This window comes from Mustela erminea, chromosome 2 (genome assembly GCF_009829155.1).
Source record: "Mustela erminea isolate mMusErm1 chromosome 2, mMusErm1.Pri, whole genome shotgun sequence".
Taxonomy (NCBI): domain Eukaryota; kingdom Metazoa; phylum Chordata; class Mammalia; order Carnivora; family Mustelidae; genus Mustela; species Mustela erminea.
In genome coordinates this window covers 59780920-59805908 of record NC_045615.1, presented here as the reverse complement: position 1 = coordinate 59805908, position 24989 = coordinate 59780920, and the positions used below count along the sequence as shown (strand labels likewise).

Here is a 24989-nt window from a genome sequence, read left to right as displayed (position 1 = left end):
TGAGGCTGAGAACTTTAAATTCCCTAGCATCTCTGGATCATTTTTAACCGAGGGAACGTGTGTTCCCTTTAAAAACAAACAAAAACAAACAAAAAAGGTTTTAAGAATTTTATCTAAGGCAACTGCCTCACAAATGATGTCAACTTTTCTCAGCATCTATGCCAATACCCCTCCTTGACTGCCCATAAGGTCAGTAACTAGCGTTAGATCCCATAAGTAAAAGGAATTTTAGAAAAACCATTTCACACACAAAAATTATTATATAATCCTGCCAATATGTATCAGCATTAGTCTGGAAAGAATGTATGGAATAGATTTTAAGAGTTATTAGACCAAGGATGGCAAAAGGGAAGACATAACCTGATTAAATCCATCAATATGGCTGTAGTCCTACAAGATTCAGAACTTAATGTGTTAACTCAAGTGCCTGGGGGGGCACTTGCAGCCTATTAGAATGGATAATTAAAATCTGGACTCCATCACTATGGAGTCAATGTGATTACATTGCCAGACTTGCCTTCTACGATGGAGAAAAGGGGTCAGCAAGCATTTTTTTTTATATAAACACTCAGACAGTAAATACTTCAGGCTTTGTGGTGAAATAAGATACTTTCTTCTTCTTTTTCTCTCTACCCTATGCTTTACCTCATTTTCTTTCTTTCTTTCTTTCTTTCTTTCTTTCTTTCTTTCTTTCTTTCTTTCTTTTTAAATAACCCTTTAAAAGTATAAAAACTATGCTTAGCTGACAAACTATTCACAAATAAGTCACCAGCTAGATTTTGCATATTGGTTATAGGTTGTTGATCCTTGCTCTAGAGTATTCTGACATTCTCTCTGCTAAGCATTAAGAAATTCAATCATGAAAAGCTCTGTGATATACGTCCTGTGTAGCCTGGACACAGTGATAACAACTGGATCTTCAAATTGAACTTTTTATGTCAATGAGGCATAATGAAGTCTGGATTGGTAGAGAAGTCTAAATGTAGCACTTAATCATTAGAGGCAATTTAACTAATCTACATATTTTTTCAGGGATCTGCTGTGGTAACCTACTGAGCTGTGGTAACCTACTGAGCTGAAGGTCCTTATGAATGAAGTACATGTATAGCCTATGAACCCTTAGTTTTACCTTAATAAACAAAACAATTCTAGAATTAGGTGCAAAAAATGACTTAAGTTGAAGTAAGTGGAGATTCACAGGCTTCTATCTGGTTTATAGACTCAGAGCCCTTTGGCTGAGGAAAAGTCAAATCCCCTTGAAAAATGATTCCTCTATCTAAAGAAGCTTCTAAATGTATATACAATGAATCTTCCTCTAAGCATTTCCCCAGAGGCCTGCAGCTATGTACACTGGGAAAAAAGAATGCCCATATATCCTAATGTTTATTAGTTACTGATCTCCATTGACACAGATTCCTGAAGACCCAAAATGTCAGCATGGCACCCTAGTAAGAACAGGAACTTACGGAAGTCAGGTGTAATGACAAATGACATCTTGCCTTGGGTATATTTAACAAAAGTTTCAGTGGCCCACAGAGATATCTTAGGGTAACATATAATGGCTATACACATAAATAGCAAATGCCAGAATCCTTACAGAGAAAGATATTATAGTAGGAAAGGGAATATATGTCTAGAATTGTCTAACTCCTTCAGCCTACCACCCACCATCAAAAACATAAACTAAAGCAAATACTATATTCCTGGTATAACTATAAAGACTGGCACCACAAAGAAAGATGTGAAAGATGTAATAGTGATTATATCTTCACATCTTCATTCAACTCATCAGTTTGCCAGTACAAAATAACTGTTGATTTTTACAAACATAACTAGGTGTTGATATCGACTTCTGTTCTACACATATCTTTACTGGAACAAATTAACCAGCTTACAGAAACTATATACAGATATTGACCTGGTAAATACTTTCCTTGAAATTGCAATCAATAAAGATAATAAGCAGTTTGCATTCACCTGTCACGGACAGGAGCACCTGTCACTGACCTCAAGGCTATGCTCGCTGTCATAATACAGTCTGCAAAAATACTAATACTGTAATGAAATAGGTATGAAGTATATGTATAGCCTATGAACCCTTAGGTAACATACAATAAGGTATGTTACCATAATGTATAATATATAATTGGTGACATTATTCTAATTAAACTTGCTCATAAAGAAAGAGCTAATGTCCTTGAAGCTTTAATATGACACTTATGTACCAGAGTGTGAGGTTTATCACCATGCTAAAGGTCACTATCCTGCAACATTGGCAAACTTTCTACACATCCAATGGTTTAAGGCATATCAGGATACCACTGCATATTGAAAAATAAGTTACTGCATTTCACCACTGGATGGACCTTTTTGCATTTTGAAGGAAGCATACATACCTGGTCAGTATCCTGACCATTTACCAGGTAGCCAATAAGGATACCAGCTCTGAGTGGGGCCAGATTAAGTTCTGCTACAAGGCCAGGTTGCAGTGCAGACTTCCCTGTCATTTAGGCTTTATAATAATGCTATCTCATACTTCTGACAACTCTCAATAAGAAAATCCACAACACATACCCCTAAGGTTTTGGAGAAAGACCACGCTTTATTCTTCTAACGACTCTTTTCTATCTGAAAATTAACTTGTGAGTGTACTTGAGTCCAGACAGACATTAAGGTTTGCCTATAGGACACTAAGTGTTTATGAAGCCTAACTGGTCATTCATAAACTCCATGTTATATGACCCACCAAATGATACATTTGGTTGTGAGTAACCATATTCCATTAGGAAACTAAAATGATAAATATACAACCAGACCCATATAGTTGTCTGGGCTTAAATTCACATGGATTACGTACACTGGCTTGGGTATCAAGCCATAATGCAGGCAATATTCTTGAAAAAATGAAATAAACTGCACTCCCTTCTTTAAGGTTTCCAGTGGATAAAAGCATATGATCAGTTATTAGACTATAAAGAGAGAATTATCTTTAGATACACTGGCAAATGTAAATTTGCTGTCCTAGTTCTGAGCAAGAGAAAATTATATTGGTATTCCCTTGTTTCTTTGCTCTCCCTCACTCCCCATTTTGACCTCTTCTTTCCAGAGCACAAGATGATGGCAGTGGTGGTGGGGGGAAAGTATAGCCAGCCATGGCTTTAAAACAATGACCAAACAGCTTGCTTTTCTTCCTGAATTCTTTTCATGGACTTTAGGGGAGATTTAATTGCGCAAATGAATGCTCTTCGGTTCCTGTTTCTGAAGTATATAAAACAAGGACATGACAAATACACTCCATATTCTCAAACTCTAATGAAACCTTCCAATGTAATTACACAAGCAAATATCCGATTATCATTTAGACACTAATGTCTTTCAACAGTTTTGTTATGTGCAGAATTACATAGGATGTCATAATATGAGAATATAACTGAGTAAGAACACACCTTTAGCAAAACCCTCTGTAGGAAGTTTATCTCACAACCTACTATGGGGATTCTAAAATATCTCAGAAATGTCTATATACTAGAAATATGTACATACTGGAAGGAAGAATAGGATAATTAGCTACTCCTTTGTTGAAAGTTACATCAGCAAGCATGTAAACCCCCACCCCTTCCAGATGTCTGAATCTTCTGCAGCCATTCTTGACTAAAAGGGAAACAGCAAACCTAGCAAAGTGTGTCTCCTACCACTCCCAGAAGCAACCCAAAGCCTCCTGGGGCCTATGCTCTTGGTAAACATGACTTCTGGTTAGAGCGCACACAACAGCAACGGATCAAAACCCTAGGCACCTCTAGAAAAGTCCTCAACCCTGTTATGTATTTGATAAAAGCTACACTGCCCTATTGTGACCCCATTCTCTCCTCGTAATGTGGTCAAGGCATTACTTGCACCAGAACCACTTTGGGAACTTGGAAAGAACTGGGATTGGGACCTAGAATTAGGATTGGGACTTGGAAAGAATTGAGATCAGGGTTATCATCCATCATATAATGAAGCACCCAGAGCAATCCTGGTAATTCTTTAGTTTACTCAAGTTTGAGGATTACTATAGTCTCTTTTTCTTATATAGACAGTACTTCTAGTAGTATATTTGATGATTGCAGTTGCAATTATTATCTCTCAAGTTTTTCTGATATATAAAAATATAAAGATTTTGGTCTTTTTTAATACGAAAAAAATCCAAAAGGCTCATGTTGTTTACTAAGGAATGAATGCATGCATATGTATTATTTAATTTACTAAAATCATTAACTTGCCCAAAATCTGCTTTATTTCACCAAGGGGATTTTGTTAGTCATTTATGGCCAAATAGTTCTAAAAAAGGAACACAATATTTGAAATTATATATTTAAAATTTAGGTTGTAATTCTAAAGTGAATATTTTGTTTATGATGTTTATCCAAAACTATATGAAGTAATATAGATGGGGAGGAATTTATACTCTATGTGGTTAAGTAAAAGCAATTTTAAAACTATTCCACTTCATACCAATTTTTATAAAAATTGCTGTTTTACTATTATTAATTATCATGCTCCAGGTGCCATATTAGGAAAATGAACAGCCCAGAAGTCAGGCACTAACCTGGTTACAAATACCAAAGATAAAAAAAAAAAAAAAGCAGTTCAATTACTTTACCCATGGCTAATATTCTGCACAAGATTAAATACTAAATTCTATTCTGAACTGAAATAATGAAGCATAAAGAATTCTTGATGGGGTTATTTTCATTAATATTTGACATTTGGAAATGTATAATATAATAAAATCTATGCATGAATTCTTTTAAAAATGTGAACTTTCAGACAAAGAAGTAGAATCTTAGGTTACAAAGAAACAAAAAGAATTTTTACAATTATTTCTACATTTCTTCTCTCCTATTAAAATAGATAAGGGGAAGCTCTACACCATGTAAAGTTTTAAAGATAGAGCTATCAAGGATATATGAAAATAAATGCTTTAAATTATTCTTAATTTTTGTAATTCATCTTATTTATTGAATCTGATTGCTTAGTTACTTACATTTAAACATAATGTAGAGAAATAGTTATCCAAATACTGAATTTCCCCTTATACCTTTTTTCTGAAGGCATAAAAATAAGATACTCTTCATATTTAAAAGTTGAGGAATTCTTATATTTTAATGTGGTTTGCAATTGCAAGCAAAGTTGAAAATCAGCAACAGACTTGAAAATACATAGAGAGATGAATGATACAGTTCATTCATTGGAAATTATTAACAGTTCCAGTCATATTTAACACATATTTGTTCCTACCTTCTGGATCTTGACCCTCACTGCTCTACATTATTTTTGTTTTAATTTCTTTTTTTAAATGTTTTATTTTAATTCCATTTAGTTAACATATAGTGTGATACTAGTTTCAAGTATACTATACAGTGATTCAATAATTCCATACATTACCTGGTGCTCATTATGACAAGTGCCCTCCTCAATCCCCATCACCTATTTAAAATGCTCTAACATTTTACAGTCTCTCTCATTACTTGGATTTTCAGATCCAGCATTTTGACGTTTAGCAGGATATTTTCCATAATCATCCATAAGTATAATGTTGACAACAATACCTCAATATCAATTTCATAATCATTTATACCTTTTCATATATTTACTTAATAACCACTTAATGATTATTATTCAAAACAACTGTTCAGACTTTAAGAGGTATAAAGATTGTGAAGCACAATTCCTGCCCTTAAAGGAATTTACATACTAGAAAAAGGAATGGATTTTTAGAAATTACCTCAATACGAGGTAGTTTATTGTAACATTGCATTAAGACCTGTAATTGAAGAATCTTCTGATTTTATTTATCCTAGGGTTAATGTAAAAGTATTATCTTGGAAAGAAAGTCCTTCAATATCACAAAATGCAGAATTGAACTACTTAACAAATTTAAAAGATTTAAATTTTACAAAATGCCTCTTTTGACATAAAAGAATGAAAATGTATCATGAATCAATGTGCAAATCACATTGAACATTTCAAAACAATATATACAATGTGAACTCTTTATGAATGCACATACAAACTCATTAATTCAAGATAAATATTAACAACACTTATTTCTGAGGAGAAGACTGTGGTATATTATAATTTTATTCTGATATTTTCCATTTTTAAAATGTTTTACAATGCATATATATAATACTTTTATAAGAAAATTCCCTTAAAGATTTTATCACATATGGTTCTATTCATGCCTAACCAGTCTGGCTCCAACTAAATTTTTATCACTAGGAGAAAACAGTTTCAAAATAATTCTCTACCAGGATTAAAAATGGTTCACGTTCAGAGTAAACAGAGTAGGACTATAATACAATATCAGTGACCTTTTATAAAAAGTGCACATCTAAATCCGTTATCTCTCAGAGTATCTTTGGCCATATAAGATCACCATAAACTTGTGGCATAAAGTAACACAAATTTATTATCTGACAGTTTTGAAGGTTAGAAGTCTGAAACAGGTCCCAGTAAGCTAAAATCAAGACATTGGCAAGGCTACGTTCCTCTGGAGGCATTAGGAAAGAATCTATTTATTTGCATTTTCTAGAAGTCATCCACAGCTCCTGGCTCATGGCCCCCATTCCATCTTCAAGCCAGCAAAATTGGGCTGAGTCCTTCTCATGCTGCTGCCCTGTCTCTGGTTCCCCTCTAATGCCTCTCTCTTTGTCTTATAAGGACCTTTGTGATTATGTTGGGTCCAGTTGGATAATCCATGATCATCTCTCCATCTCAAGGTAAATTGATGTAGCAATCTTAATTCCAAATGTAACCTTTGCCATGTAGCCTAACGTATTCACAGCTCCAGGGATTAAGATGTAGACACTTTAGGGGAGCCATTATTCTGTCTATCAAACATCTGAACACTACTTCAGCTCTAGGTTCTTTGCTAAAGCCTTTTAGAAAAAGTTACTTTTCTAGGCCTTTCCTAAAGCCTTCTGAAGTAGAACAGATACATATGCAATATACTTTCTGCTTTCCTCACAGAGTGTTTGCAGGATGACCCTGATTAAATAGTTCAAATGATCATTGTTTAGATTTCTCACTGAGTCAAAGTAAATGATACATTAGGAGAATTTTCTAAAAGTCAATTAGTAGGGTTTGAAAATTCCTTTAAGGTCGCAAAGCATTAGGCAGACACAAATTATTAGCCTTCCACTTTTAGAGTACTCTTCATTGTAGCCATTTTGCAAGATATTTTAATCACATCTCTATTCCAGCCTTGATGATTTTAAATATCCAGTGACCTTCATTAAAGACATTGTTTTTCTAGCATTATGTTGTAGATATTTCAGTTCCTGTTATTCATTAACCTCTAAGGACCCTGAAAGCAGCAAAACTTTCTAAAAGTTTACAATTATTAGTTAGAAACTGTGGTTGCTTATTCTATCCCTTGCAAAGAATGTTTCAATGTTGGCCTATTAATGGGTAACAATATCATCTTTTATGTTACTTATTTTCTATTAAAATGACTTTCTATATACATGACTACTTCACTGACTATAAAAATGGAAATGTCCACATGGGAGGAATGCTTTTCTAACATGAGTGTACATGTGTGTTTTTGTGAGACTAAAATGAGATTATTTCAGAGAGTTATAGAGTGGCTAGGAGGTCAGGCTTTGGAACCAGGCTGTCTTGGAATCCTAATTCAGCCAGCTTCAAGCAAATAATTAACCTCTCTGAGCTTGGATTCCCCCATTTATAATGTACAGATAATATCACCTATGAAATCTGTTGTTGTGAGAAATAAATGAGATAAACTATGTAGAGAATTTATCATCGTTCCTGACACCTGTAAGTGCTAAATAAAACTTCATTTCAACCTTCTGTAAGGTGAACTTGGCCTTTGGAGGACAGCATTAGCCAGCGGGTGGGATGCCAACTCCCAGAAACATAGTGACAGCGAATCTGAGAAAGTCATTCCCTTCAGAATATTTCTTCAAGTTTGATTTGGTAAAGGACAGTGTCTTAGATTGAAGCTCCTGTGACTTCATGAACTCTAACACTATCAAACAGAGGTTGATCTATGTGCCCAGAACCTGTCCTAACCTATAATTTTTCAACATTATTTTATTTTCAATCTGTTTATTTGTATGGCCACCTTCTCTTTAGGGCGAGTGGTAATGATTTTTCATTTATGGTAGTGATGTAAATGTTTCTTTAAAATATGTTTAAGCTAAAAAAAAATGTTAAAGAATTTTTTTCTTAAACAAGAGGGTACAATAGCCAAAAATTTGAGGAAGGTTTTGTGAAAATGACTGAAATTTGCAAAATGCTGTCCCAGGGGACTACACTCATGACTGCTTTCTGAAATGAGTAGTGACTTTCTGGAACAGAAGTTATGCATCAAGAGTCACCCCCAGTAGTCACAGTGAACATTCTTAGCTGTAGCTCACCCTGCTAATTAGTTTTCATAACCAAATTATTCAGATCTCAGCAGTGAAGGTTTTTGAGTCATCTGATGTTCAATAAGAATGTAGGTAAAAAGAAATAGTTCCATTCAGCTTTTGCCATCCTTATTTCACTTAAGTGTAGTCTCCGAGGGCTGAAGCCACCTTTTTATGTGTTTCTTGAACCTAGCACAGATCAAGAATAAATGTTTGAACAGTGAATGAATAAAGGATAATTACTCCTGCATAGACAATAAAGGCATTAGTCCACTCTTTCTTGATGGATATCCTCAATCCCAAATGCCTAGAGAAAGCAATTTTAATTTCTGCAGTGGTTTTCTCCTAAAATAAGAGATATTAATTGAATTAGTATTATGAGCCAATCATTCTTATGAAGAATTAATGTGATCATCAATATAAATAATGTCTCCTGGGCATCAGAGAGTCATATCATTCATTAGTGACAGAGCCACTACTTGATCCGTTGTGTGTTGGGTTTTCTTTTGTTGCTTGTTTGTTTGTTTTAGATTTTTGTTTATTGAAGAGACAGAGTAGGAGCCGGGGGGAGGGGCAGAAGGAGAGGGAGAAGCAGACTCCCTGCTGAGCAGGGAGCCCGATGTGGGGCTAGATCCCAGGACCCTGAGATCAGACTTTCCCAGGACCCTGAGATCACACTTGAGCCCAAGGCAGGTGGTTAACTGACTGAGCACCCGGGCACCCAATCCTATGCTTTTTTTTACTTCAAATCCAGCACAGTGAAAAAGTATTTCCTATATCATTAAAAATTATTCACTCTTTCTTTAGGTTAGTAATGGTTTTTTATGGAGGATGATCTTTATCCAATAAATCTTTGTGGATTTTCTTTTCTTTTTAAACACTGTACAATAGATTTATATGAAGAGAGCAAAACTGAAATATTTATGAATAACAGGACACCAAACTGCTATACAAATGTAACTTCTAAGTGCATAAATGAATATTACATATATTAACACTGCAAAGCTGAACAAGTAAAATTGTTAAAAGTAAACATATAAAAATAAAAAGTACTAGTATATATACCATGTCTTTTCCTATTTTTTTAGCCATTGTACATATTTTCAATTATGTGCAAGTATTATTCTAGAAAAAAGAACAATAAAAAAAATTTCATCTTCTAGACACACAAGAAGGGTATTAAATTTTATTTGCTTTTAGACACTGATCAGATTTTTTTCTATTTGCCCCAGAAGATATTTTAAATATAAGCTAAATATTATAAGTTATAAACATTTCAATAAAAATAAATTAGTTGTTATCAGGTTAAAAGTTAATTTAATATTGGAAAATGCCCTAAAATTATCTTTATGTAAAAGGTTTTGTGAATTTTTAATTTTTTTTTTCATAATTAAAGAAAGCCCTTCTGCAAACTGATTTGAAAAGGAAAGTTGAAACCAGGGTTGTTATCTATAGCTAGATTTATAACTCAGAAGTGGGGAATTCAGAAATGGCTATAACTTCATTTATCCTTTCCATAAACTTAATTTGGTGACTTTACTGTCACTCTTGGGTTACCAGCAAATCAGCAAGCATCTACTAATGTGCTTACCTCTGCTAAGCAGATGCCAGATGCTACTCCCTCCTTTCAAGATCATCCAATCTATGTGAGTAATAAAAGCCATTGTCTTATTAGTGTTGTTTACATGCACTGTTTGTCAATCTCCAAGACATAAAATTCTCAGCTTAAACTATTTGCATTTATATCAGTTATTATTGTTTCCGTCAGAAAAATATTTCAGCAGTAATTTACTTGTGTGACTCCTAATAACCTATGCTGGCTTCAAAGGTGTGTTCCACTTACAAATATTTCTAACATGTAAACTATCTGGCTATAACCAGATAAGTCAACTTAATCTTGATCTTAACTTTGGAATGTTCTGATGAATAAAATCCCAATATTTGAACAACGTGAGGCTACTTACACAGCTTACATGATTATTGACATAGTGACTGGTTTATGTAGTCTGACATGTGAAAATATCTGTAAAATCAGTTGCTCGGTTGAGACACATACATACTATTTAAATACCAATTGCATAAGCACACACACTCCAAAATACTCTTATATTTAGAATATGGTATGCATGTTTCCAGTCTTTTTTTTAAGGTTTTACTTATTTATTTGAGAGAGAGAGGGTGCCTGAGTGGGGCATGGGCAGAGAGAGAAGCAGAATCTTCAATGAGCAGGGAGCCCGAAGGAGGGCTTGATCCCAGGACCTCGGAATCATGACCCGAGCTAAAGGCAGACACTTAACTGACTGAGCCATCCAGGTGCCCCACACATACCCAGTCTTATTGCATTCATACAACTTTACTTTTCTTAACAGATGATCCCCTTCTAATTTTCCTCCCATTTTCTCTGGCGCATCTCACAATCAAAGTCCTCATTTGAATAGTTAGAATTAATCATAAGGGAATTAAAGAAACAGCCAAATCTTGTGTGCCCTACACAGCTTGTTAATATCATTTTGCCTACTTTATATCTTCTTCTGTTTCTATTCCTAATATAAATATAGCCCTTATATAGCCCATCTCCCTCTCACTCAAAAGGTGGCCAGAGCACTGAGGAAAATATGGTTAAAAGCAGTGTAACCGACCTCTGGTTTGAAAGAACCATCCTCTCAAGAACTATTTGCCATTTAACAGGGATAAAAACTTGGTGCAAAAAAAACCCTTTTTCTCTACCAGTGTTAAGATGACAATGCATTCCATGATTAAATACATTTGTGAAACAATGGACTAGAGATAACTGAAGATACATTGTTAGTTGCAGAATTTCTCAGACCACTGGAATGTCCCAGTATACACATTCAAAACTGATTTTATAGAACAATTTTTCCAAGGAACATTTATGCTACATAATACCGTTCATGCAGCACAGTACTAAAGCAAGCAAGCCCTGGGACTATGAGCTCAGGTTTTTCAGGTATTGGCCACCAGACAAAAGAAGTTATGAGTCAGCTTTCATAATGTCCCATGAGTCCACCCATTTGGCTCACCTAGAAACAGACGTGATAACTATCAATCGCAGAGCACCTACTATGTTGCAAGTCTTACCAAATGCTCTTTTCTCTTTTCATCATGAGGTACAAAGAGGTCTTGTAACAGAATTACCTAAAGAATGAGGAGCCTAGATTTTTATAGGTACCAGATGAGAAAATTATTCTAAGGAGTCATAAAGTAATAAAATATTTGAAAATAATATAATAGGGGCGCCTGGGTGGCTCAGTGGGTTAAGCCTCTGCCTTCGGCCCAGGTCATGATCCCAGGGTCCTGGGATCGAGCCCCACATGCGGCTCTCTGCTCAGCAGGGAGCCTGCTTCCCCCTCTCTCTCTGCCTGCCTCTCTGCCTACTTGTGAGCTCTATCTGTCAAATAAATAAATAAAATCTTTAAAAAAAAAAAAAGATCTTTTAAAAAAAAAAAAAGAAAATAATATAATAAAATATGAACATACTTTTTAAATGAATCTTCTGTATTTTTCTAAGGAGAAGCAGAGATGAAGTATGTGTTAATTGCTAACTTCTCAGCAGACTGGTCCTCACAAAAGAATAGAAAAGCCCTCCCTTTCTTTCCATAATTACTAGTACTTTCTAATTACTCATAGGTTACTTAGAACTATTTGCTTAGGTGGACATTTCTATTATTCTCCTGACCCTCAAAAATCTAGGTGAGACATTGTATAGACTTACACTCTTTTGGGAACAAATTGCTTAGACATAATTAAAGCAATTCTGAAAATATCACTAAAGCTTTATCTATACAACTGTATCAACTTATTTTTACCTATATGAGGATATTAGAAATGCCTTCATCACAAAAATTAAAAGACTCTGAATCAACTCTACTATGACCCAGTTTCCATGCGTGTTGTTTTCTTCTTTGGGGGGGGTGGCCGAAGGGATGGAAGATAATATACGGATAATATATAAATATTCAAGAATAAAGAAAAGAAAAAAATCAATTTTTATTTTAAAATAATATGATATAAAAACAGAATTCTCAAAATGGGATAAGTGTTTTTTACCCACTAACTATTTTCCCTGAAGACAATATACAATTTCACATATAAAATCATACAATTTTTTTTCATAGCAGATCATGGGTTTCAATAAGTTCAATCTGTAGGGAATACCCAGAGGAGCACATTTGAGATATTCCTGTGTTTAATATAGCAATCAGAAAAATTGAACAGGACAACTGAAAGAACATTTATATGAGGCTCTCCATCTTGAGATTCATAAGTATGTGACACCAGAAGTGCTAAGAAAGAGCCATGTAAACACATTCCTTCTAATAAAAGTGAAATTTGAATACTACCTCATGCTGAAAAGTAATAACATTTGCCATTTGTTAAGCACCTGCTCTGAATGCTCCAGGCACTTTACAAATAGAATTACATTTAATTATATCAAAAATAGGTGTGCTACCTATTTCAGATATAAAGAAATTGGATTTTACAGGAGTAATTTGCTCAAAGTCACAGAATAAGTGACAGTTCCCATATTTGAATTGATACAGCTAGATAGAGATATTGTATAGGCAATAAATCAACAAAGGTGGCCATATTTAGTTGCCTTTAAAATAATATTTAATATCAATGTCAAATTGGAAAAATGTTAGGAAAATAGGTGAGAGATTAGTTTGACTGCTCTGTAATATAAATAAAAATCTTGATATATTTTAAGCTGCAATTCTATATGTATATCCAAAGATCTACCTTAAATTTCTATTAAAAAGGCATTGCATGCTTTTTTTTATTGTAATATCTTACACAATTTATAACTAACCAATAAAACATTAGCTACTTCTATATAAAGGTCACAATTAATGATTTAAAGAATTTTGTGAGAAAATTCACTTACATGGGAGGACATTTTAAATATAGAAAGCAATACTTTGTCACATTTGTTCACAGAACCACAACAGGAAAAGTTCAACTTTCATGTGGTTATAACATGAATGAGTGGAAAGTTCCCAACTTTATCATTTGACTTAAGTAAGCCAAGTTATTGTATATTGCTTTTGAAACCTAGGATCTTTCATATGCAGAATTTTCTACACAAATTAACCAATAGAAGATTTAGTGACATTTAAAGTTGATTCTCCTCAAATTAGTATATAAATATTATACCATTCCAATGGAATGAAAGGCATCTATTTTTGTTGGTGTAGATCCAGCAAATAGGAGATGGCTCATGAGCCAGAAATTCTTGGGATCCTGGCCTAGTCTGTTCCAGGTGCTAACAAGCATGTTCAGTGCCTTCTGATTCCCCAGCTTCCTGATAGTAATAAGTTAGCAGATCCCCCTGGCCGATTATGAAAACTGGTTCCTGTAGCTTTGTTAGCAAAATGATTCCTGATGACCAAGACTAGAGATTGCTCGCAAACCCCCAACATAGTTATATAAAAACTCAACTTCCTATATTAAACTTCTTTCTGTTTAAAAAGGTGAGATGGCTTTCATTAAATGCCTCTAAATCAAGTGTTAAACAATATTCCAATTGTTTCATGGAAGGAGAAGTAGATAAAATAATCTCTAAATGGAAGTGGAAGAATGGAAGAATATCTAATAAGAAACAAGAAAACTATGGAAAAGAAGATCTCTTAGGAGTACTTTCCTTACCAGATATTGGCTTTGAAATAAACAAATACAACTGGAACAGAATAGAGAAATCAGAATTCAGATTCTACGACATGTAAGACTTTATCAAATGGCAAAGGTGGTATAGCCGACACTTGATCAACGCAGGGGTTAGAGGCACCAGCCTCCCATGCAGTTGAAAATACTGCGTCTAACTTGTGATTCCTCAAAAACTTAACTACCAATAGCCTACTATTGACCAGAGGCCTTATCAATAACATAGTTAATTAACACAGTTTGTATGCTATATGTATTATATACTATATTCTTACAATAAAATAAGCTGGAGAAAAAGAAAATGTCAAGAAAATCATATCAAAGAGAAAATACATTTACAGTATGATACTGTATCAAAAACAAAACATGTATATGTGAACCTGCACAGTTCAAATTAATGTTAAGGATCAACTGTACTTTAACTTACTGGGAAAAGCATGATTCATTTAATAAATGCTGATTTCTCAAGTGCTGCCCTTATTTTGAAAAACTTAATCCCCCAGGGGTACTGAGATAATAGCTAGTAAGCTATGCTACTTTTATACCTCCACTTCTGCTTTTACCAAGATAAATGTCATAGGCATTCTCTCACTCTGTATGCCCCAATTTAAATACATTTTTAAAATTCCCCCCAAACAGCACGCCATCAATTTTATAAAAACATCTTATTAAAAACATTTAAAAACAGTTATAATTTTATAATTAATACAGCTTTATAACTACATAATTCAAAATTCTAAACTTAACACTGATTAACACTTATAATATTAAACTTTGAATTATTTCCTCACCAACTCTAGGGTCTTCAAGTTTAGAGACAAAAATAACTGCATGAATTTTCTTCAAATTTCAGTACCAAAGCAAGATAATTCCAAATATTCTTATCAGGAGGATTATTAGACTTATAAGACACCCTATTCTCAGTGCATAAAAGATATAACCTATTCTCAGTGCATAAAAGATATAACTTTGGATGGAAGATGCATAGCAGACATCATTTTAACAATAACAACAACTTTCTAAAAGAAAAGAAGTTTACAGAAACAGAAGAGGTAGTATTGGAGAAATAAAACAGGAAAAGTTCAAATTTCAAGGCATTCTAGTCCAAAATCTTTTCCTCCAAATAAAGAGAACTCGTTCAAACTTGTTCACCTAAAAAAAAGGCAATTGTAAGGATACTACAGGCATTTTATGGAGACCAGATCAGAAGAACAAGTGCAGCTAGGTCTTACATGAGCTAGAAATGGAAAGTCAGAAACTAAGACTATCTCTCCTGCTTTCAGTCCTCAATTCCCTCAACTCATCTTTCTAATCATCCATTGTGGACGAGAGTCAGCTGACGGTCATCCTCTATTGTGTGTCATCAAACAGTACCCTTCCACTGACAGAAGTCTCATTCTCTTTTTTGAAAGGAAAGGTTTGTTGAGTCCAACAAATCTGCAAAAGCCAGACAAAGCACATCATTGGCTAGTAAGCAAAAGCAGCAAGCTGCCTCTGAAGTTAGTGTCTCTTCTTGACCCAAGTGACTGTTTCCAAGAATCTGAATGATACATGGTTTTACCCATTTAACATGGGTACAGATGGACAGAGCATGATAAAAAGGGGTCTCTGGTCTATAAAGAAGTGCCTGGAGTAGTGAAAGTTCTAAAGTTTTATTGAAAAGTGATGACAGAATTAACGCAAGTACCTCATTAACTGAACTGAAGGTAGAATTTTGCTTCAATTTTATCTCACTGACTTCCTCATTAGTGACCCAGTAGTTCACTAATTGTACTAAAATGCAGTTGTCTCCTGAGATTTTTTTTTTTAAAGATTTTATTTATTTATTTGACAGACAGAGAGATTACAAGTAGGCAGAGAGGTAGGCAGAGAGAGAGAGGAGGAAGCAGACTCCCTGCTGAGCAGAGAGCCCGATGTGGGACTCTATCCCAGGACCCTGAGATCATGACCTGAGCCGAAGGCAGCGGCTTAACCCACTGAGTCACCCAGGCGCCCTCCTGAGATTTTATATCAGTCTATTAAATCGAAATAAAATGCAATCAACCAATGAGGAAAGTGGATAAATCTTAGGGATTCTTCACACAGTCCCAAGAAATACTCTACAGTTTGTCATTCTAGTGACGTGATTTCATAGAATCATACTACTTTGATATTGTAGGTTTCTTCCCCACATCTCTGATGTGGGTGTTTCTCTACTCTCTACACCCTCCAAAAAAGATATGATGACTTAGAAGTTACAACTTTAATAGTTTAGAAAAGCTGTTGTAGGAAATGAAATAAAATAATGAATTATTACATACTTTCATATAATTGTACTGAATGATATAACTTTTTTTGAAGATTTTATTTATTTGACAGAGAGAGATCACAAGTAGACAGAGAAGCAGGTGGGGAAGCAGGCTCCCTGCTGAGCAGAGAGCCCTTTGTGGGGCTCTATCCCAGGACCCTGGGATCATGACCTGAGCCGGAGGTCAGTGATCATGATCACTGAGCCACCCAGGAACACCAACGATATAACTTCTTATTCAGAGTAGGTGCTAATCTTCTGATGCTCTCATTTATCAAGGTAATGTGATATCCATATAATATGAATTCAAAGTAGTTGACACAATAAATGCAGTCTTAAAAGAAGGCCAGGATTTCAAGTGGTCTTGGCACTATGTTATTTTTCTGAAAGTTAGGCATGATCCTTCCTACGGCAAAGTTAGAACAAAAAATGAATGGAATATTGATCCTTACCAAAGGGTGAGACTTAGTCTTCAGCATGGATCATAATTAAAAATGAGGCATATGGTAAATGAAATTCCAAGTAAGAAACTGTTCTTGTACCTTTTAGAATGCCTTTATAAAGTGGAACACATTAAAAATGAAAGCATGGGAATTGCTAAAACAGAAAAGCAGTATAAGAGCTTAAAAAGAAAGGAAAACACGACACATAGTGTGATAAGACATAACTTATTTTAATTGATTGGACCCACAGGAAATCTTATAAAAGACCACAAGGCATTGAAAAATTACTTCTCATGATTAGAAAGGGAAGTGGTCTTTCTGGAGGACTTGAAAACAACAAAGAAATTTCTGTTCAGTGGTAAATGTCTAAAAAAATAATTCTTTTTCTCTGAGTAAAAAATACATTCAAGAGGAATAGAATTCCATATAATATCAATATTTTTACCACCTGGACTATTTCAATGTCTGCAGTGAAACTTAGATACCATTCTTTATATTTAGAACAGCAAAGAATTACAAGGCCACAAAACAACTTATTTTTAAATAATAACTTCTGGAATGTTTGCCCCTCCTATTATTATTTCATAGCTGTCTCTGAAATTACTGAAAGATATTCTATAATATATAAAGAAAGTAATAAAATGACAATGTAACTCATGTAATCAGGTAACAGATATTTAAATTCTTAAGACCTGCAACATATATTTGGCAGGAATAATACTCTTTATATTGGATTTTTTAAAACACGTTGTAAGTATTTTGGTAAAGAAGATTCTCCATCATCTTATAATTCAATGAAGTATCCCATAACGTTCAGTTTAATCCTTACTTTTCCACATATATTTACATACATATATATTTTGAACTGGGTCACAACTGGTACTCTGTGATACAGGAAAATAAAACATGTTCTTATTTTGTCCTATTAAATTCCCATTTTTTCTTCCTTATAAATGCCCTAGTCTAATGTCCTTTTAATCAATTTATGCTTAGTTCTTCCCACTGTGGGTTCTTCTTTTTCTCCTCTCAGAACTATTAACCACAATATTTCCCCAAGGATATGCAGCATCTTTCTACAGGAAGCCATATTCCCTCATCTGTTTCATGTGGGAGCTTGATGCCTTCATTCAAGTTTTTCCCCAATTCAAAAGAGTTTGTTTTCTCAATAAAAACTCTATCTTTTATATGTGAATATGACACTATTGACCAATGACCTAAGAACTAAAATAAGAATTAAAATAACAGCTAACATGTATTAAGCAATTACTATTTGCTATGGTACCGTGAACATCACTTCACATGCATTTTTTCTCTTTTAATTCTCAAAGCTACTCTTTCAAATAAGTGTTATTGTTCTCTCCACTTCTGCTTTTTAAATGAATAAACTGAGATAATGACAGATTTAGTTATTTATCCAAGATCAAACAGTAAGTAAGTAATAAAGCAGACTGATGCAAGGTGGTCTGAGTCCAGAGCGCATGATCACCTACAAATCCGTGGAAAAATTCTCGCTGATTTTCCAAGTATACATCACATACATTGCTGTTTAAGTCAAAAACCCTAAGCGATATTATAGAATTATTTCACATTAAAATGAAAACACCCTAAGAGAGCTACCTCTCTTTAAAATCTCAGCAAAAGTAACCTTATCAGAACATTTCCAGCTGTCTAAAGGAGGCAAGTTTTACCAGTCACCAGAATAGAACCAGGGTATTTCCTTGGAACACGAAATCAATGTTATTTGCTATGTTAGAAGACTGCAGTCAGAATGAAAAGCTTCAAATCTTCAATAACTTTAAGACAAAGAGAGAACTGAGTCCCTCACAAGTTGCATATAAGCATCTAAGCACATGGTGAGACAGGGTAGGTGCCTCCCCTTTTTCGACTAATAATTTATTTAACTCTCTTCATTGGAGGCATCAAATAATGTTAATAAAAACTACAAAAACTATGGGGTGGGGAAAAATCTGCACTTTAACAGTCCTTATTGAAGGTAGCAGTTAAAAATTAAATTTGTTTTTAAAATCACTAGTTTCGGGAATAAAGCAAAGGCAAAATTTCTCATTTGGATATCAGAGAACAGTATCTAGTTAAATATAAAAAAGAAAAATACATTCTAAATGAAAAATTTTTTAAAGATTTTATTTTTTTGACAGAGATCACAAGTAGGCAGAGAGGCAGGCAGAGAGAGAGGAGAAAGCAGGCTCCCCACCGTGCAGAAAGCCTGATGCAGGGCTCGATCTCAGAACCCTGGGATCATGACCTGAGCCAAAAGCAGAGGCTTTAACCCACTGAGCCACCCAGGTGCCCCTCTACATGGAATTTTCATCTACTGTGCAACATTTTTACATTGTTTTAGTACTGGGTATCATATTTTTCCTACTTCCATTAAAAGACAAGTTGGTTACTCATCCATCTTTCTGGTGACACCATACATAGATGTCATTATAATATACCATACACCTACTGCTAGAAATATAAAATCTTCATAGACATGTAACTGTTTACCATTTTATACTCATATTATTACACAACTTTTGTAGGGAATAGAAGATTGTTGGTGAAGTCATGAATAGATGATCTTCAAATAATTATTAATTATGGGACCATGGGAAAATCACTACTTGGGTCTCAGCTTTCACTTCTCTAAAATGAAGTTGGACTAACTTTACCACAACGTGTCATGTTAAGCTGAAGTCTACCATGCTCTGGGAACACTTGTCCAAAGCAGGTAGAGAGGTCACGCGAAAAGGTTCTCCATGTGTTAAAAGAATTAATCAGAACTTGTTCTCATAGAAAACTATTCATAGGACTAGGCATGGGTAGTATCAAAAGATAGTTCCTTATAAGAAAAATATTTCAGGGGTGCCTGGGTGATTGGTTCAGAGTCTGCCTTCAACTCAGGTCATGATCTGGGTCCTGGGATGGAGCCCTCTATCTGGCTCCCTGCTCAGCATCTGCTTCTCTCTCTAAATCTCCCTCTGAGCTCTCTTTCTCTCTCTCAAATAAATAAATAAATAAATAAAATCTTTTTTAAAAGGTGGGGGGGGGACCATTACCTTGGCCGATGGAAGTAAATGAAACAAGTGATAAATACCATATGGTGAAGGACCAAAGTAAATGGAGAAAAACACACAGACAGAACAGTAGTAATCAGAATGAACTAAAAGTTGGGTCACATCTCTCTAGCGTTATTCACAATAGCAAGTACTTCAAAGTATTCTTGAGTGCCAGGTGGAATAAAAGTCATTTTCTGGCTAAACTGTTCAACCAAGAAGTTTGAACAAACTGTAGCCCATTCTGTTTAACTAAATCGTTAGGCTGAAATCACAAATGTTAACACATTAAGATATCAAGGGCTCTAATACCTTTCTTGTCATTTAAATTGTCACAAATATATTTTCCACTTTAAGAAAAGCAGTCTTTAAAAAAAAATTTTTTTTAAAGATTTTATTTATTTATCAGAGAGAGAGAGGGGGAGAGAGCGAGCACAGGCAGACAGAATGGCAGGCAGAGGCAGAGGGAGAAGCAGGCTCCCCGCTCAGCAAGGAGCCCGATTTGGGACTCGATCCCAGGACTCTGGGATCATGACCTGAGCCGAAGGCAGCTGCTCAATCAACTGAGCCACCCAGGCGTCCCTTAAAATTTTTATATTAAAAATAAACACTAGCCAAGGGAACCAACATTCCTCAAAAGATGCTGGTAAGCTATGAGAAATTCTATTCAGCAAGTGAATATTTTCACTCCGATTTTCTTGTTGCATTTCTCACTGTGAACGACTCCAGTAATTTTAATACCCAAGCGAAGGTTTTTTCAAAATTTTAAAACCGAACACTTTATAATCATTATAAAGTTCACAAATGCATTTGAAACACTCAGGAAGAATTGAGTGCACCTGCCTCCACGTGATCTATAAATCCAGTTACGTATTCAACAACACTGACGGTTTCTCAGTCAGCAAAATCTGCCCAGTGAGGAGGCTGGACACAGAGTAACCTGTCCGATAAGCGGATCACAGTCCGCCCTTAGCAGTTTACCGGGCTGGATTTGAAAGGCCCGGCAGATAAACCAGACAGGCCGTTTTGCAATACCCCGTTAATTTTTAGAATTATGCATGATTTTTTAAAACACGCGCTTCACTTAAAAACCCGTCGCAAGGCGACTGGAGAAACTGGAGGCCCCCGTCCCAGGTGCTCTGGCAAGTTCCAAGCACTCCGAAGTTGGCGGCGCACGCGGGTCCGAACACAGAACGCTCCCACCTTGTCCCCGCCAGACTGCCTCCCAAAGACGCCCGCCACGGAGGGGCCGGGCCGCCGGCTGAGCGGCTGACCGCGGCGGGAAGGAGCCGCCCCGGTGCCCCATCCCCGAGGCGCGCCGGCGTCTGCGGCCGGAGCGCAATTCTCGCTCAGCCCCGGAGCCCTGCCGGCCTCCCCAGTGGCTGCCGGCGCGCGCGAACACCCACCTGGGGGCGCTGGGCCGCTGGAGGTCCGCTCCCGGCTCCCGCCCGCCCGCACCGACGCCGCAGGCAGCATCGCAGCGGCCGACGCCAGGCAGCCTGCGGACGGATGCGCGCCGAGCCTCGGACTCCCGCGGCCTGAGCTTCCCCGGCGAGCTCGTCTCTCGGCCGCCGCCCCTTGTCAGAGCACCCCCCGCGGCTGCGGCCAGCGGGTCCGGAAACGCAGCCCCCGGGCTCAGGCCACGGGGCCACCGCCCGGCCTCGCGGGGAGACTGAGGAAGTGAAACTACCCCGGGGCTTACGCTTGCCTGCTTTTTAGGCTGCTCCGTTTCTCCGAACACTCTCTGGTCCTGGTCTCTCCTCACCTTTTCACTCGGAGCACCTGAGAGCAACGTTACGGGTCACTCCAACTCTTGACCCATTCTAGGCCTTCCACCATGCCCCCGCTTCCGGGAATAAATAGGGGTACCAGAAGTAGACATCTGCTGGGAAAGGGGAGTAATAGATGCATAGATCTGGTTATTGAAAGATATAAAGATGTAGATGTAGATATACAGTTGAATGTTTTTAATATTTCATTTTGGCTAGACTTTGTAGCCTAGATTCATAAATTGTAAAGTGATTTAAAATCCCGTATAAAATTTATTTCCCTCTCCTGCTCCAAGTCAGAACTGGTTCCAGCAAAAAATTAGATGCGGATTGAAATGGGTTCTCCAGATAAGTTTACTTCGCTTGCTTTCAAGACGGAAATACTAAGATTTTTTTTCCCAGAGCCTTAATATAAATGTCCCTTCTTCTCTCACGATCTCTAAATTAGTAATTTACCTTTTGAAATTGAAAATACTTTTGAAGATCAACTTGAAGATCTGGTAATAATTCATGGCTTAAATATCTCTCTCCCTCTTTTTAGAAAAGAAATCTAAAAGGGAGAGCTGTGTAGCAACTATTTATCTCAGGCAAAGTCTTTTTTAGTATCCAAAGTATCCAAAATGTTAACTTTTTTTCACATAACTCAATTTGTTTTTATGGCTTATACCACAATAAAGAAACCCTGAAGAAATATGTGAAATGACAGCAATTTTGAAACTATCACAGATATATTTTCCTGCTTTCCAATATTTCCTTTAAGGTCATTATTAACTTTAAGTTGATTTTCTGTATTGGAATTAATATAGCAAGAGATTTTATCTAATTTATGAAACAATATATTGAGAAGTTTGTTGTCTTCTATAAATATCTGTTTACTAAGAGATCTCAGTACAATAAGGTAAAGACAGAGGGTTTGGTTTATAGGGAACATATGAACCCTTGGAAAATATTTTTAGAAATTCAATTCTTAAGAACATGTAAGTCTTTTTAAAACAACCCACTGGGATGGGGCGCCTGGGTGGCTCAGTGGGTTAAGCCGCTGCCTTCGGCTCAGGTCATGATCTCAGGGTCCTGGGATCGAGTCCCGCATCGGGCTCTCTGCTGAGTGGAGAGCCTGCTTTCCTCTCTCTCTCTCTCTGCCTGTCTGCCTGTCTCTCTGTCTACTTGTGCTCTCTCTCTGTCAAATAAATAAATAAATAAATCTTAAAAAAAAAAAATAAAAAAATAAAACAACCCACTGGGGAGACCATGTCCTAGCTGATGCATTCGCATATATATATGTCATATATACACACACACACACATATATAATATGCAAAATTTGTATATATGCAAATGCGTGTGTGTGTGTGTGTGTGTGTGTGTATTCTTCACAAATATTTCAACCATGGTTTTGAGGCGAAAGGAAGAGACATAAACATTCCACCTTATGCTCCCCAATTAAGTGTCCAAATCTCCGAAGGCATTTCAGTTTGTTCCATGGAGATACACAGTGCTCACTCCCTCCATGGGCACAAAGATTTGTTAATAAGGATAGTCTTGAGATAGCAAACTGTATCTGACACATGTATGGAGGGACTTTCCTGTAGGAAGAGCCCTGGACTGGAAATCAGAAGGCTATGGTTGCCATCTTCACCACTTTCCACCTTGCTATCTGGGCAACCAGGGACATTCTGAATATTTCTGAGCCTTGTACAATCACTAAATGAGGAACTTGAAGTAATTATATTCAACTGTCTGCCAGCTACACAATTTTATGATACTGTCTTCTCTAATACACATAAAATAAGATGGAAAATACACAGGAAAATTAAGTACATTTTCAGACCATTACTTGGACAATTTACATCAATATAATCCTGATAGACAGAAAAATAAAAGCAAAAATGTGTTTAAAACTTTGTGCTGATTTTTAAAAACTATTAAATAAGATTTTGTGCTAGAAAATACTGAAAAATCCCACACTAAAGTTAAAAAATTATTCCAGCTTTGTTTTTGTTTCAGGTATTGAATGAGAATATAACTCCTGTTCAAAGTTATGAGGTAATGGTTAGCTCCTCTACCTGTTTATTCCTGTGTTTCATTACTGTTGCTGTTAATACCCTATTTTGTTTTGTATTCTATGTGCCAAACACTATGTTAAGTATTTTACAATGTTGAAAATAATGTGGCTTTAACCATATTTTACAAATGAGGATTCTGGGTTTTAAAAGTTTTGAATAACAGAGGTAGTATTTAATCTTAGATCTGATTCCATGGCCTGCCCTCTTATTATGCTCCTTCCCTTCCTTTTTAGTTTATGTAAAGTCATTGCTAAGGATTACATGGATATCACACGCAAGGTTATACCTATATCCATATTGAAAAGTTGCTTTTGTTTTCCTACCGACTTTCCCCCAGGAAATAATCTCATGGAAATAAACATCTATATCTTTAAGAATAGGCATGGGGGCACCTGGGTGGCTCAGTGTGTTAAGTCTCTGCCTTCAGCTCAGGTCGTGATCTCAGGGTCCTGGGATCGAGCGCCGCATCGGGCTGTCTGCTCGGCGGCGAGCCTCTTCCCCCCCTCTCTGCCTGCCTCTCTGCCTACTTGTTATCTCTGTCTGTCAAATAAATAAATAAAATCTTAAAAAAAAAAAAAAGAACAGGCATGAACTGCACTCATAATTCATTATAATGTCTGCACTGCTTCACTGACGGTATGTAGACACTGTTTTCACAAAGATAGGAAAATGTGTAGAGATCACAGACACACAGAGATGCTGGGGCCTAAGTCTTACATGTATCCTAACTGACTGTGCATTTATAAAAAGATATTTTAGAAATGTTTTCACTCCTTTGTTCTTGTTTCTTACTGTCAAGCACATTCTTCAGTCACAGTAGACTTTATTTTCCTGTGCTTTCTCCCTTAAGGATACTATACTGTCTGAAATGCTGGGTTATCTCTTGTTTCACATTTGTTCTCAGGGAAGAGGCACTCAGTAATTCTCACACTGAGATGCTTTTTCAGGCAGAATGCCACCAGCAGCATGTAATCACAGGCTTCTGATTGCACCTGTGTTACAGAATGACAAAAAATGCTAGCCACAGTTGGTTTCTTGTTTCTCAATATATCAAACTCTTGGATCCATTGACTTCTTCCCTTGTATTCTTTTTCTAGCAGCATATTGAAGGCCTCAATATCATTACCCCACTTGGTGGACATTGTAAGAGTCTCACGCTGACTCTGTGTTCCAATAAGCGGACAGCTAAGGCTATTCGCTGTTGCCCTGTTGCAGTTGCTATGGCTGATTCTTGTACCCTTTGCAGACTGGATGCTTTTGCTAATGCTGTTG

At 36.2% G+C, this 24989-nt stretch overlaps 1 protein-coding gene across 3 annotated transcripts in view; it reads right to left on the bottom strand.

Moving 5' to 3' along the window:
• The window catches only part of BANK1 (B cell scaffold protein with ankyrin repeats 1), a 297716-nt gene extending 276169 nt beyond the window's left edge, over positions 1-21547 (bottom strand). For 2 of the 3 annotated variants that reach the window (XR_004283221.1, XM_032333017.1), the window contains exon 1: positions 10009-10031. Coding sequence is in view for 1 of the 3 variants with exons in the window: in XM_032333014.1 (XP_032188905.1) it covers positions 21292-21361 (70 nt within the window). In the remaining 2 variants the exon portion in view is untranslated. Of the gene's footprint in view, positions 1-10008; positions 10032-21291 lie in introns of those variants that run through there. The other variant, XM_032333014.1, reaches the window with a different exon arrangement.
• Between the last annotated feature and the right edge of the window lie 3442 nt (positions 21548-24989).